Source organism: Perna viridis, chromosome 15, assembly GCF_037379345.1.
Source record: "Perna viridis isolate PV_CMFRI_1.1 ecotype Kerala chromosome 15, ASM3737934v1, whole genome shotgun sequence".
NCBI classification, from domain to species: domain Eukaryota; kingdom Metazoa; phylum Mollusca; class Bivalvia; order Mytilida; family Mytilidae; genus Perna; species Perna viridis.
Window position 1 is genome coordinate 8,225,819 of NC_142459.1, and position 14,379 is coordinate 8,240,197.

Sequence of the window (14,379 nt, forward strand, 5' to 3'; positions counted from 1 at the left end):
GAAATTTACGATTTTTTTTTATCTTATGGCTACATCAGTGTTAAATCGAAATTGAGTCTCTATTGTTTTTTTTTTCGGACAGCTGTTGAATGGTACATACAACTCTTTTCACAATTGACCATCATCCATTATCGTACTCTTAATCGCATATTTCTTTATTACTAGTATTCTACTACATTATGACATAATTCATAATCACCATCCCTCATACGAATGCCACATTGCATATATTTCAAATCCTTCATATACCATAAAATTTTCCTTACACAACTTCTATCATTGAAGATGCTCAATGAACGGTGATTATTGTTTTATTTTATGACTAGCCTCTTATATGGACATGTAGAAGCTCTGAAACATGCAATAGGACAACATGATGCCCCAGCATAGGAAATGAAGTATAATAACAAAATACCGAATTGATAAAATCTAGGCAGTAGTCAAAAGGAATAGTCTAAACAAAAAGTCCGTATTACACGGAAATATTAAGGAAATAGTCGGAAACCTGGAAAACCACAACCGGATGCCCAAGCGAAGGACTCACTGGTGGTTGCTGAATAAGTTAATTTCATCAATGTTTGTCGAACCGTGTTTGTTTGCAAGAATAATCAAGGTAACCAAGGTTATAGCGGTAATCAGAGTAATCAAGGGAACCAAGGTTATAGCGGAAATCAAAAGAATGTAATCCAGGGACAAAGACCAGACATGGAAAACGGACATACACAACAAAGAACATAAAGTAACTAAAATCATACATACACATCAAGGAACATAAAGTAACTAAAATCATACATGCAAAGTAACAAAAGCAAATGAGCAACTCGGACTCCACTAAAACTGAGAGCATGCACCAGGTGCACCGGTAGGGTACTAGAGAAACTATAACTTGTTTCATTAAGACATTATTCCAGTTCTCGCAACGTTCACAAATTTGTTTTAATGTTTTTTTTCTTTTGTGGCAATTAATTCCTGCGGTTTTCTGTACATAATTCCATTATTATATTTAGTATAGGACTTTTTAAAATATAAATTCCATTATTAACTTGAGTGCAGTTTATTGTGTGTGTAGTCCTAATAATGTGTACCTTGACTTGTGCTATGTCTGTACTCTCTAATTATTCCAACTGATTGAGATGAAAGCAAGGTTTCGTACGACGTCCGTGCTTTTAATCAGCATTTGCTCTCCAATATAATAGCTTTGAGTCTTTTGTTCTTTTGATATTCAAGGTTTCAGCATTGTACTTGATGTTTATACCAACGATGTGTTTTTTATTCATTTGACTTGAGTGCAAGCGTTATCTTTCTTATTAAGTATCGTTTTATTTAAAAAAAATTAGGCAGATTGTATCATGCATATGCATATAAAAAACACTTCATTAAAAATAATTCAGGGGTTTATACAATTCATATTATGTCTCGTTATAGCATTTTTAATGTAAAAAGATATAAAATATACAGAATACACATGAATAAGCCCTATTTACAAAACTATCTCTTTTTTTAGTAATTAAGTGAATAAGTATTAATTTGCAGCAAATGATTTGTATAGTGTTATTTGAGATCAAATCTGCGTCTTTTGTTTCGTGTGTTTTTAATACGCATATGATCGACTACGAACTTAAATTGCCTGATGCTTATACAGATCATTGGCTTTTATTTACAATCTCATACAGCAGTATTGATTCATGTCTGTTATTTGCTAGTTTTAGAGCAGAATGTTAGATCACACATTACAAAGATAGGCCAGAAACTTTCAGCTTATGAGCTTATGATACTCCTATTTTATGGAAAATTGTCTAAAAGTTTGTGCAGAACTTGAGCAGAAATTAGCCTGGAACTTCCCCTTTTTCTATAATACAGCTGTAACCTCCATTTATTAAATCTCAGAAATCCATCACTGATTTCTTAAAAAGAATAGTTGTTCAAATTAAAACAAGTTCTAAACATGTTTTTTGCTTTAATATAAAGATTATTTTATCAATAAAATGTTTCTATCTATTACATTTTTAGATGAAAGCAAACATAAATACAGCTTAAATCATCATCGGGTCTTTCAAGGGCAATAACTCCAAAAAGGGGTTGTCATATAAACTTCTAGGAGTAGACCTTTTTTGCATTGGTATCTGTAACAATCTTTAGAGTACAGTCCTTCATGACTAATGCTTATTGCTTCAACATGCGCATGTAATATTTTTATATATTCATAATTCAAACAAAAGAGATGAGAAACGATCAGATAAAAAGTATTAAATTTTTTGAATTACCTCAGAACGTGACATATAAACTAACTCAAGCACAGATTTTTAAACTAAGTTTGCAAATATTTTTTTTTCTCATTCATTCAAATTTTTTTAAAAGAAATGTAGGATTAAGAAGCAATTGTTCTTCATGATACAAACATCTTCTTTAAAGTACAAACTGAAACAATTAACTTATATTTCCATTACAGCGAAACCTGTGAGCTGAACCCTGAAAAAAAATTCCAAAACTTGTGTAAACCAGACACACATTTTAAAGTTCCAGTATATCAATTTAAATGTATTTACAACTTTGGTACACCAGAAACCTTTCTTCTTCAAAGTACAAACTGAGACAATTAACTTATTTCTATTACAGCAAAATCAGTATGAATTGAACTCTGAAACATCCAAAAATCTGTGTAAATCAGACACATTTTGAAGTCCTTTTACGTCAATCTAAATGTATTTTGAATTTTGGTAAACCGGAAACTCGTCTAAACGGAACGGAGTTCAAAGTTCAAAATATTTACTTTTGACAGGTTTTACTGTAGTTTTGAATTATACATTAGATTTCTACTTGTGATTAATGCTTTTGTAAGTTCAATCTTAGAGGTTCAATAAAAAGCATCATTAAAATGCAAAATTTTTCGTCACTGGAAAATTAAACCTATCTATTATAACAAGTAAAATTTGTTTTTTTTGCATATTTTCAATTACAGTGACATGTATTAAATTAGCAATGCTTACTACATTGATACCCTCTCTCCCGCATTTAAAAAAAATTCACTTCTTGACCTCCAAATTTATTTTTTTATCAAAATCTAAAACAGGAAGGACGAAAACTCATATATACACCCTTACTTTGTTTGAAAACACATAGTGACAGATTCAGATATTTGCAGAGGGGTAATCCTTAGATCTTTTTCCTATTTAGGAAGAAAAAAAATTGAAAATAGAAATATATATGATTCCATGAAAGTTTCATTCAATTCAATTCAGTGAGCAAAGCTTACTAGATAATGCCCACTACGTACAGACCTAACACCATATAGGTAATAAAAAAGTAGTCGAGCAAATCGGACCACTTAAAATTGGAAGCAAGAACCAGGTGCACCGGAAGGGAAAGCACCCTCTGATTTCCTAGAAACACACGACGAGCTGCACGATGACAACCATAGAACTTCTATAGTGATGAATTCAATCTTGTAGCATCGTAATCCTGTTGCAGAAACCTAATTGTAAGAAGTATCCAGTCCCTGTATGAGATAACTTTCCACTTACCCTATTCCCCATTCCTCATTGTCCCATGCCCCAATCCCCTTAGCCCAATCCCTCATTGCCCCATACCCTATTCCCTATAGCCCCATTCCCCACTCCACCAGCTCCCATTGCTTCGACTTATTTTCTGTTGTCCAGTGCCTTTTTCCCATTCCGAAAAGAAAAAGTAAAGTAAATGTTTTATCAAATGCATATAATGCATTAGGATGCAGAAAGTTTTGTGCAATCAATAATTATTTTAGAATCTCGCCGGCGAGTTCGAGAATTACGAAATCACGCGATAATTGAATTACAGTCCTCTAAAATATATTTTCAACTTTCAAACTTCGTATCATTCATGAATCTCTAGTTTTAATTCATTTTTATATCAATAGCCTCCATTTTATACATATTTGATTATCATTTATATTAACTACAAATAGCTTTAAATTATTTGTAAATCAGTCAGTTCTGGCTTTGTTAAAATATGACCGATTTTTTTTTCTGTTCGTAAAGAAGAGACGAGTACCTTTATCAATGTTCTTTATTTTTGTAACAGTTACTACATTCTGCTTTTCTGAATTCTGTGTTTAGGTGTAGAAAACAAGCAGATTGTCATTTTAATCAATTAAATAATAATCTTCAGAAATCATTATCCTTTTTCACATCTGCAGGAATCTTTGTACCACGTCAACCACCAATCTACTAAAATAATTAAGTAAGTGTAAAGTGTAAACAAAAAGGTGTACACTGCAGTTATACAGTTGCCATCACTTCTAACTTCCCTACGATTCTGTCATAGAACAATTTTAAACTGTCAGAAACTGTTCTGACCCGCAACACGCATTGTCAGGGTCTGTCAGGACATTGAACAAGCTTTGTCATAATCTGTCATGGGTCATGATACGGAACTGTTCAAGGTAGAACTGAGACGTGGATAAGAAGAGTTCCTGATATATCCAGACAGATTTTGACAGTCACTAGCTAGATAATTCTTCTCAGACTGAATTACATACAGAACATGTACGTGATTCCGAAGAAAAAATGCATGAACAGAAAGAATTCCCTGTCATACCAGGTACTACGCCCCTGTCTGTAAAGTATTTGGACTGAAATGTCGCAGTCACCAGTATGATACAGAGTACCTATTTTGGCTATTTTAAACATTTCATACAGTAATTTTAGACCTTTATGGAAATTATAATGTCCACATTCATATATTTTGCAAGAATATTTGGACTGATATGTATGTGTCGCAGTTTCGCACATAAAAGTTATATGGGAAAACATTATGATTTAAGTCATTAAATTTTAGTCCTTTTGGAATTTAAGAGTGCTCACATTCGATTGTTTTGCAAAGATATGTGAATTTCAAGAATTTTTACTAAAATTTTTATGTTGTCACCCACATGATAGTTATATGGAAAACAAATTTAGTAATATAGTTTTAGACCATAATGGACTGATACATTTTGCAGTACTTTTAGAAATTTCTCTTAAATACAGAAGTCACTAATATGAGTAATATTTACAACTATTACAATTTTACATTGATTTAAGACCATATAAGTAAATTGAAAGTGCTCACACTCCTATTCTCTGCTCAAAATGGCATTTTTAGGATTTTTGACAGAAATATATAGGTAGCAGTCACCTATTTAATGCTAAAACTGTCAATTTTAACATTTTATAGAATGATTTGTGACTTAAATGTAATTTAAAAGGTCTTTCACTCAAAAACTACTTAGTCAATCTTGAACTTAATGAGAATACCAAACATCTGAAAGTTATCGGTTGCCGTGTTTACAGAAACGTAGACATTTAATTTTATAATTAAATAGTTAAATTTAATTATAGATCTATGACAGAATGTTAAAAGAATTAAATATGTAAACAATGATAAATTTTGAACGATGAGTGACTGGGCCGTGAGCAACGAAAATTGGAAAATGAATCAATCACTATTGAGTGGTTGTGTGATGATGATCACAAGCTCTATATAATTGGAATTCAATGATTTTTTTTTTCTAATCGGATTTGCTAATTTGCATTAGTCGCAAATTATGAATCGCGGACTTCCTGTTCAAAATTACGTCACACAGAATAGACAGATTTACCGTCAGAATCTGTCCAGGAATATGACAGTTTAGAACAGCTTTTCGTATTTCTTTATCACGACCCAGGACAGTTTCTATCAGGATCTGTCAGGGAATAGTGCAAAATGATTCCTGACCAAAGACAGCCTCTGTCAGATCCTGTCAGGATCTGCCAGGATTTCTGTTCTTTCTACGGTCCTAGAACAATTTTCCTGACAAAATCTGGCAGAATTTAAGAGATGTAAGAAGTAATCGCAACTGTATGTACAATGTATAGAAACTTAGTAAATTAGGAAACATATGTCGAGCAATTCAAAACAAAATGTTTCGTATGGCGCAGATTGGTAGGATCGCAGAGGTCAAGCTCTAAACAGAAATATGAACAAAATATTAAAAACATCCAACTTGAATATGTTTGAATAATCAGGTTACTGTATTGAGGTTAAAATGAGACAGCATTTGAGTCTAAAATAATTGACACCTTTCACTCGTGGTATGAAGCATGGTGGTACAGTTTCATGGTTTCAGATTCATACTCTTTACTGAAATCTTTTCCCAGAACTTTAGAAAATGTTTTTGGTGACTTTTATTTCACAGTGACAATCATTACGCCCCCTTCCACTTAAATCGATGCCAGCCTGATTGTAGTGGATCTTTGTGATATAGTTTAATACAGATTCATGTGCCTCAATTTCATATTACACGTTTAAGTCCCTTTTTGTAAACACCTATAACCCAGTCTTAAGATCTTAACTTACACGATGAATCTAAGTAAGACCTTTTTAGCACATATTATTGTGTTACAAGATAAAAAAACAAAACAAAATCAAAAACAAAACAAAACAAAACAAAACAAAAACAAAAACAACAACAAAAACAAAAAAGCATGTAGGGATTTCTTATGCAATTGTTTGTATGTTTTGTTTTTTTTTTTACCAAAATCGGACTGGAAATGGAAGAGTCAATTGAGAGGCTCAAATTTTGGTACAATATAAACTAAAAATGCTTGTTCCAATCGAAATAATTTCAAGTGTTTTAGAACAGAATTTCAATAATAAAACGAATTGTCAAAACTAAATGAAAAAACCCTTCTGTATTAAATAATATATTAAAAATAATTTTTTGGTTCTTTTTTGAAATCGGTATGGGCCAGTGACTCCACTATAAATAATAAAACACCTTCCACTAGCAGCAACTACAAACATATCAAAATTTCTTGCCGTCACTACAACTAAAGTTGTTGCAAGGAAACGAAAAAAAAAAAAATGACAGCGACAACGATGTCGACGCTGACGGCATCATATTAACATTTTACAAATTTGAGCGGTCGTATCAAAATGGATCAACGCATTTAACCCACGTGCATTAATCAGATATTGTGTGACTAAATGTGGTAACAACCCCTAAATAGTTTAATAGGGGATTTTCAAAGGAAAGTTTATCATAACACTAGATAACGAGAAACACTATAGCAAGAGGGAAGGTCCATATTACCTAGAAATGGCACTCCGGGTATGAAGTACATGCATATGGTCCCTTTTGCTTTCCATTCACCGAATTGCTTCCAGTGACATCGTAAATATTATTTTTACCGCATTTGTCTTTTTCAATAACGCTCAAAATTCAAGAACTTTAGTAAGCATGCTCACAATACCACATATGCACATAGTACACTTTAAAATAAAAATCAGTTGTTATATTCAAAAAGTAAAGGCTCTAGAAAGCCTTATTCGCTAAATAAAGACTGACCTTTTGCCATAAACTTTACTCCCAGCCAGTTTTCAGCTAAATCCAAAATTGTGGTTCTATCCAGGCGGCTAACCTAAATCATTGACGAAGTCCTCCAACCCAAAAAGTTGCCCCCTTGACCGATTTCTGTGACAATCAATTTCATCCATATTTTATTACTATAACCGTTCATCAAAGATTGACGGAAATCACTCTAAAAGATGGAGCTATCCAAATAGACAAGCAGACTGGTCAAACACATCATACCTCAGCAAATTTGCTGCTTGGGGTATAGTTATTCCAAAGAATTTGAAACTCACCTAATCACAATATGGTATTGTGGTGCCAGGTGGGCACTGGCAACTATATGTCTGACCATTACTTTGACATATTCCACCATTTTTACACTTATTGTTTGGAACAAATGGGTTTGGTTGATCTGAAACATGGACAAAGATTTCATGTTTAGTACTCGATGCAGTTCGCTGAAAAAAACGGATCATACAACTTCATTTTAAAGATCTGTTGTTAAATACAATTAAGGACATTTTATAATGGGCATTAAAAGAGCTATACTTATAAATCTTGAAATTAACGCATCGTATTTTGCGGTTTAGACAATCAATCTACTTTTGCACAATTTTGAATTTGTGATGCTTGCTCGAATTGTATAATAATTTCCACAAACATTTTATTTTTGCCCTAAATATACTTCTACAAATTTAAACTGCCCCAGAAATGTCTCAATTAAAAGTACTTTGGCTGAATTAGAATTACAATTGTGCTTAAATGGCTGTAGGTAACTTAAGCCTGGCGTCGGTAAGAAAACATGTAGAATAACCGTAAGTTCAAAACGATGTGAGTAACTTTCCAAGAATCAATATTTCTTAGATGCTTATAGAGGAATAACAACAAACACAGTCATCAGAAACACTGTACTGGCTTCTGTGGAAAGTTGTGGTTCCGATTACAGCATCCATCTGATCCAGTTTATATAAGCAGAATATGAAAAATACGGGTAGTTGTAGAAAATCAAAAGCGAATCCGTAAATCTTGGGTCTCTGTTTTTTTATAGCCACACTCTCATACATTTGTTTGTATTGATGAAGATCGTAGTTCTATATACTATGGAGCTAAAATGGGGGGTTACAGAATTAACAGTCTTTTAACATTAAAATTATCAATCTTGAAATTTTGATAACGAACCTTTCCCACATCCTGAAATAAAGTTACCGACAGCCTTATAAATTTAGAATAGGAAGTTACGGACATATTGTTCATTTTATTAAGTTGGTTTTGCGCAAAAACGAAATCAATAATCATTAATAAATTGTATTTGTAAGCGACTTTGTTATTTAAGGCTGCTGTAAAAATTCAAACAGTGCATGAAAAATGCCTTGAAATGTAAATTTTCATCAATTGTATATCAACCGATTTCGCGTCCACCATATTGGGCTGTGGGTAACTTAAGCTACCCACAGCTGTTTAAGCACAGTCATTATTTATATCTGACAATAAAGGTAAATTTGAGGCTTTTTTTTTTAAATCAGGCAAAGTATACCTGGCTTGAAATTGTTATGTAAAATCAAGGAGATTAGGAAAATCTCTATTTTTGATTTTTTTTTCCTGCGGGCACAAACTTTTTTTCAATATTTGTTCCCTTATATGGAAATATTAATATGTTATTGTGTTAGGTATACCCCCTCTCATACAAGAAGTTGATATCAGAACACAAAATTGCTTACACCCGATGCCCCATCTAGAAAAAAGCCACACAATAAATTTGAAAGCAACTCATCTATTTGGAGAATCAATGTAATAATAACTGGGACGAAATTCGGACAGACGGACGGACAAGATTAATTCATTTGTTTTCTTTACGGAGGATAAAAGGCAGTGTAAGATGCTTGCCTTCACAGTTTGGTCCTTCAAAACCGTATACACAGACACAATGTCCATTATCACACGTCCCGCCATTTTGACAAACAACATTAGCACACGGATCAATTACAGCTGTAATATATAAAACAAAATTGTTCTATAAAACCTGCAAAATATAAGCCATCAAGACATACAGGGGATATTGCAACATACGTTTTGATATGTTTAGTACCACCATGAACTACATATGAAGAACGTATGTTTAAGGCTAATAAAGCAGTTCATGAAAGAAAATTATATACAAATAAAATGGTTATAGGGATGAAGCATCAGAGAAGTATATGATCTGAAACATGAGTGCTTGATAATTGTTCGGTCGGAAGTGACATATTTCGGAAATAAATATGCAGCTAGGAAGTGGTCCCCCATTCTCAGTTAAAATTCCAACTTTTTAAAAAAATATACATCGTTGTTTTTTTTTCCAAAATGATGGTACGCCTAGATATATAGTTCTTTGTAGAGATTCCTCATACCATGTAAATATAATGTAGAGATTCCTCATACCTTGTAAATATAATGTAGAGATTTCTCATACCTTGTAAAAAATAATTCCAAATAATCTTCCAAATACACAGAAGAAGATGTTTACAAAATGCTGGAACTTTTAATAGACAACATATTTGTCCAGAGTAGTGGACGCATTTTCCAAGAAACGGTCGGCATTCAAATGGGAACAAATTGTGCTCCTCTACTTGATGACCTATTCCTTCACTCTTAGGAGACTGACTTTATAGCTGATCTGATCAGAAAGAAAGAATATCGTTTAGCTAGATCCTTAAATCTCAGTTCGGCTAAATAGATGACGTATTATCTTTAAACAATCCTAATTTTGGGGATTTGATACATTGCATCTTCCCCAAAGAACTTGAGATAAAGGATACAACAGACATTGTTAGGTCAGCCTCATATTTTGACCTACACTTATAAATCGATGGTAAAGGAACTCTATTGACCAGAATTGACGACAAACGTGATGACTTTTCATTCAGATTTGTCTTTTCCTTTCATCTGTGGCAAAATTCCTTCAGCACCTGCGTATGGAGTGTTCATATCACAGCTCATACGTTATGCAAGGGCTTGTCGAAACAACGCAGACTTTTTGTTACGCACTAGAATTCTAACAAATAGGCTTCTGGAACAGGGTTTTGTTGCTACAAGATTGAAGTCATCACCAGTTTTATGGTCGTCATCATGAACTCGTGGATCGCTACGGCGTATCCATCTGCGCCATAAAAACTGATTTGTTCAACGTGTCATAGTTTTCCTTTCCTTCTTTCTACCCCGGACTTGACTTTTTATGTGCAACTTGGCGGGTGTTTCTAGAAAAGCAGAGGACGCTTACCCTTACGGTGCACTTGGTCCATGCTCTCAGTTTTTAATGGAGTCCGAGTCGCTCATTTGCTCTTGCTACTTTGTATGTATGATTTTAGTTACTTTATATTCTTTGTTGTATATGTCTATTTTCCATGTCTGGTCTTTGTCCCTTAATTACATTCTTTTAACCTTGGTTCCCTTGATTACTCTTTAAGCTTGATATACGATATTCCCATAAGCGTAACCGATTTCTTTATTTGAAATATCTCCACACTCTAGAGTAAAAATTCATAATTGAAGAAGGATCTATATATATTCACATGTACTGTATATAAAGATACCAAAGTACTAAATCATGTTATAAAAGATTACTTTACTTGCCTAATGAAACCAAGAAAATATAAAAATCTGTTGTTCTTAAAGAAGATAATTCACGGCAGAAAGCGTATTAAGGCAGGTGATTCTACATGTAGACACCCAGAATACGCATATCATACCGGTGCACCTAGTCCATGTTTTTGGTGTTGCTTAATGCGTATTTAGTTGGTTATTTTATGTTCTTTTTCTGTTTTCCATGTCTGGTAATTTGTCCCTGGATTACATTCTTTTGATTTTTGCTGGAATCTTAGTTCTCTTGATTGCTCTTTTATATATATTAAAGTAGTTACAAACTACCTGACTACAAATTCTATCAAAAAGTTTCATGAAATTTAACTACATGATTTAAAGGAGCCTTTCTTATTTCAAACCTCGTGAACCTTTGGAATATGATATTTTTTTACCTTTGCATGGACTACAGGTAAAAAGTGCTGAAACAAGTCATTTGTTTCTAAATACATTAAAAAATACAATATACCTAAAGTTTTCAAAATTTTTCATAACAGAACTTTTATGATTCAGCTGACATAAAAATAAAACAATCTTTTCTCAAAATTGCTCTCTGTACAATACCGAAAAGAAAACAATTAACCAGAAATTCATGTCAAGCACGTGCCGTTTTAGCAGAGAAATCTAAAATCTAAAACTATGAAAAATAAAAGAGAGATTGACACTTCTTTATCATGATAGATTACTTGATTAAATAAAATCGAAATTAAACAATTTTTGTTATTGGTTCTAAAAGCATCAAAACACGAGTGCACAAAATATAACTGTGATACCTAAACCGAAGCTTGAATATCTGTCTAAAGCAGACACGTTTAATGTCCTTAGCGTAGATCTGAATGTATTTTGAACTTTCATTAATTTGACACCTTTCTAAACCAAACACAAATTGCTTGATTTAGACAGATTTTATTATATTACATACTTATGTCTAGATCGAAATGCTGCCAACCATTTTCATGCGTTCCTTCCTTTGCCCTTCTACTAAAATCAGTATCGAAAGCTTGGCATCGTTTGTCTACTGAGTTGTATGAAATGGATAGACATTGTGTATCATTTGAGCACGTAAACACACACAACAAAATACTCCCAACAACTTTGACCCAAATCTGACCAGTTTGTTCGAAAGTATTCTCAAAGTCTTCATTCTTAGACGCTTTTATTTGCTTCATTTTATCTGCACTCCAGCATACCTTCATACAAACACATATGAAAATAACAAGACGGTTTAGATAAATCAGTTCCATTATTTTATGATAGACTGTTATTTTCACAAGTAGGGTTGCTTAGACAGTATCTAATGAAAGACCATTCCGGAAATTCCTAAATAATGGATAAAATAAAACATCGTACATATCCTTAATGTTGTTAAGATATAAATGAGCAAGTCAAGGGTATAAAATTTAAAAATATTTTTTTCATTTAAAAGTGAATATTTTCCAAACAAACTTGATTACTTGCGGTAATTTGAAATATATCCAGTTTACGTATGAAGTCCTTTTCCCCAATTTTGAATTGCATAAACAAAACAACACATTGAAATTGTCCTTATTGTGTACGGCAGAAACCTAAAAATAAAAATACCCAATACTAAAAACATCTTTTAACTCCCTGGGATTTATTGGCAGGATTGTGATCAAATGACAGCCAATCAACAGTTTGCTTGATATCATCTTCACAGGTAAAGTTGAAACCCTCTGCATGTTCTCCAAGCGATCAAATAATAGATGAACATTTACAAATACTCAATGACTAATGAAGCGTCACTGAGATGATCACTGCGGTATACATGGTGTCTGCTTGACTTAAAGGTTTTATATAAATGTCACATTTTATATTTATAGATGAAATCAATGATAAAATCTTATTCATCAGCTTTACCTTCAATGACTGCTGTGTACTTTGAGTATAATGATAGGGAATTTCCAGGATTCGAACAGTTATCAAAAATATATTCAAAGGACGAAGACATGACAAGAAAAAAAGTAACACACAACAACAACATGAAATAACCAAATTAACACATACAAAGAAACGCAAATAAATGAGCAACCAACTACTAAAAACTGGGAACTTGGAAGAGGTAAACCTGTAAGGTAAACTGACAAATTGGATTTACTGGCGATGCGTATAGCATGGCCATCTCCAGTCTGAAGATGATTATTTTATTTTTATTATTTATTATTATTATTATTATTATTATTTATTAAAATTTCATAATATATCTTAGATAAAAACCTTTAAGAATAACAATGTTAATATGTTACAACGTAACAGGCAATCAGGGAATTTTCTGCGTCCTGAAATTAACGATGTTATTTAATGTAATCCCAAGTCATATCGAATGTTCCATTAGAATGGCATACATGTATAATTGTTCTTATGGCCACATCGGTTAATATCGAAATTAACTCTCTGCTGTTTTTTAGACAGCTTTGGAATGGTACAAGCAACCGCTTTCACAATACTGCGACTTCTTTTCTCAATGTTTATAGAACCTTGTTTTTCGAAACTCCAGATGCTAAAACTTGTTGCATTAAGACATTATTCCTGTTTTCGCAACGTTCACAAATTCATTTCATCTTTTTTTTTTTGTGACAAATAAATTCTGAGGTTGTCCCAATTAATTTCCTTATTATATTCCACTCTCGCACTTTTTCCGGCCAAAACTTCACAACACTAATATTAATCCACCGTTCACAAAATATAAAATCCATATTGAAAATAGCAATGAATAATTAAGGAAATCTATATAATAAATAGGATAATCAATTTGTTATTGTGCATAACCAAAATTTGATCACTCGCGCCAAGAACAAGTTCCGTACACTTATTAAATCTAGGCGTTCATCGGCACTTGTCATCATATTTCGGTTATTCCCTCTTTCCAAGTGATTATCCTTTTATTATAAAATTTAGTACAAGTGTTTATTGTTTGTAAAGTTTGTATTTTGTACTTTGACCTTTGCTTTATTTCTGCTTGCTAATCATTTCAACTGACGTCCATGCTTGTAATCAGCATTTACTCTCCAATGTCATTGCTTTGAATCTTTTGTTCTTTTGACATTTTTCAGCATGGTACCTAATGTTTGTACCAACGTTGTTTTTTTCATTTGACTTTTGATTTAGAATTTGCATATTTTTTTTTATTATTAAAAACTATTCTAAACTCAGGCAGTGATTGCAACATGCATATGCATTTACAAACACTTCATTAAAATAATTTAGCAGTTTACAGAATACACATGAAAAAGTCATATTTTCAAAATTATCTCTCTTTATTTAGTTACTTATTTGGTAAAACAAGTGAATAAATTTAAGTTTGCAGCAAATGGTTTTTATAGTGTTTTTATATGTATATAAGTCATTGGAATTAATTCTGCGAAATTGTTTCATATAATTTTAATATGTATGTAACA

General features: G+C 32.5%; 1 protein-coding gene across 2 annotated transcripts; it reads right to left on the reverse strand.

Annotated features, from left to right (window-relative positions):
- Nucleotides 1-4,035: 4,035 nt before the first annotated feature.
- Nucleotides 4,036-12,510, reverse strand: LOC148596802 (uncharacterized). Of its 2 annotated transcripts, none has more exons than XM_088563926.1 (4): nucleotides 11,886-12,510; nucleotides 9,233-9,334; nucleotides 7,642-7,760; nucleotides 4,036-4,199 (listed from the first exon to the last, which is right to left on the reverse strand). In XM_088563926.1, exons 1-3 carry the CDS (start codon nucleotides 12,205-12,207, stop codon nucleotides 7,642-7,644), a joined length of 543 nt encoding a protein of 180 aa, XP_088420052.1. In that variant the 5' UTR covers nucleotides 12,208-12,510; the 3' UTR covers nucleotides 4,036-4,199. The 2 variants fall into 2 exon arrangements, with proteins under 2 accessions (XP_088420052.1, XP_088420051.1); XM_088563925.1 differs by having other exon boundaries at nucleotides 4,036-4,202.
- Between the last annotated feature and the right edge of the window lie 1,869 nt (nucleotides 12,511-14,379).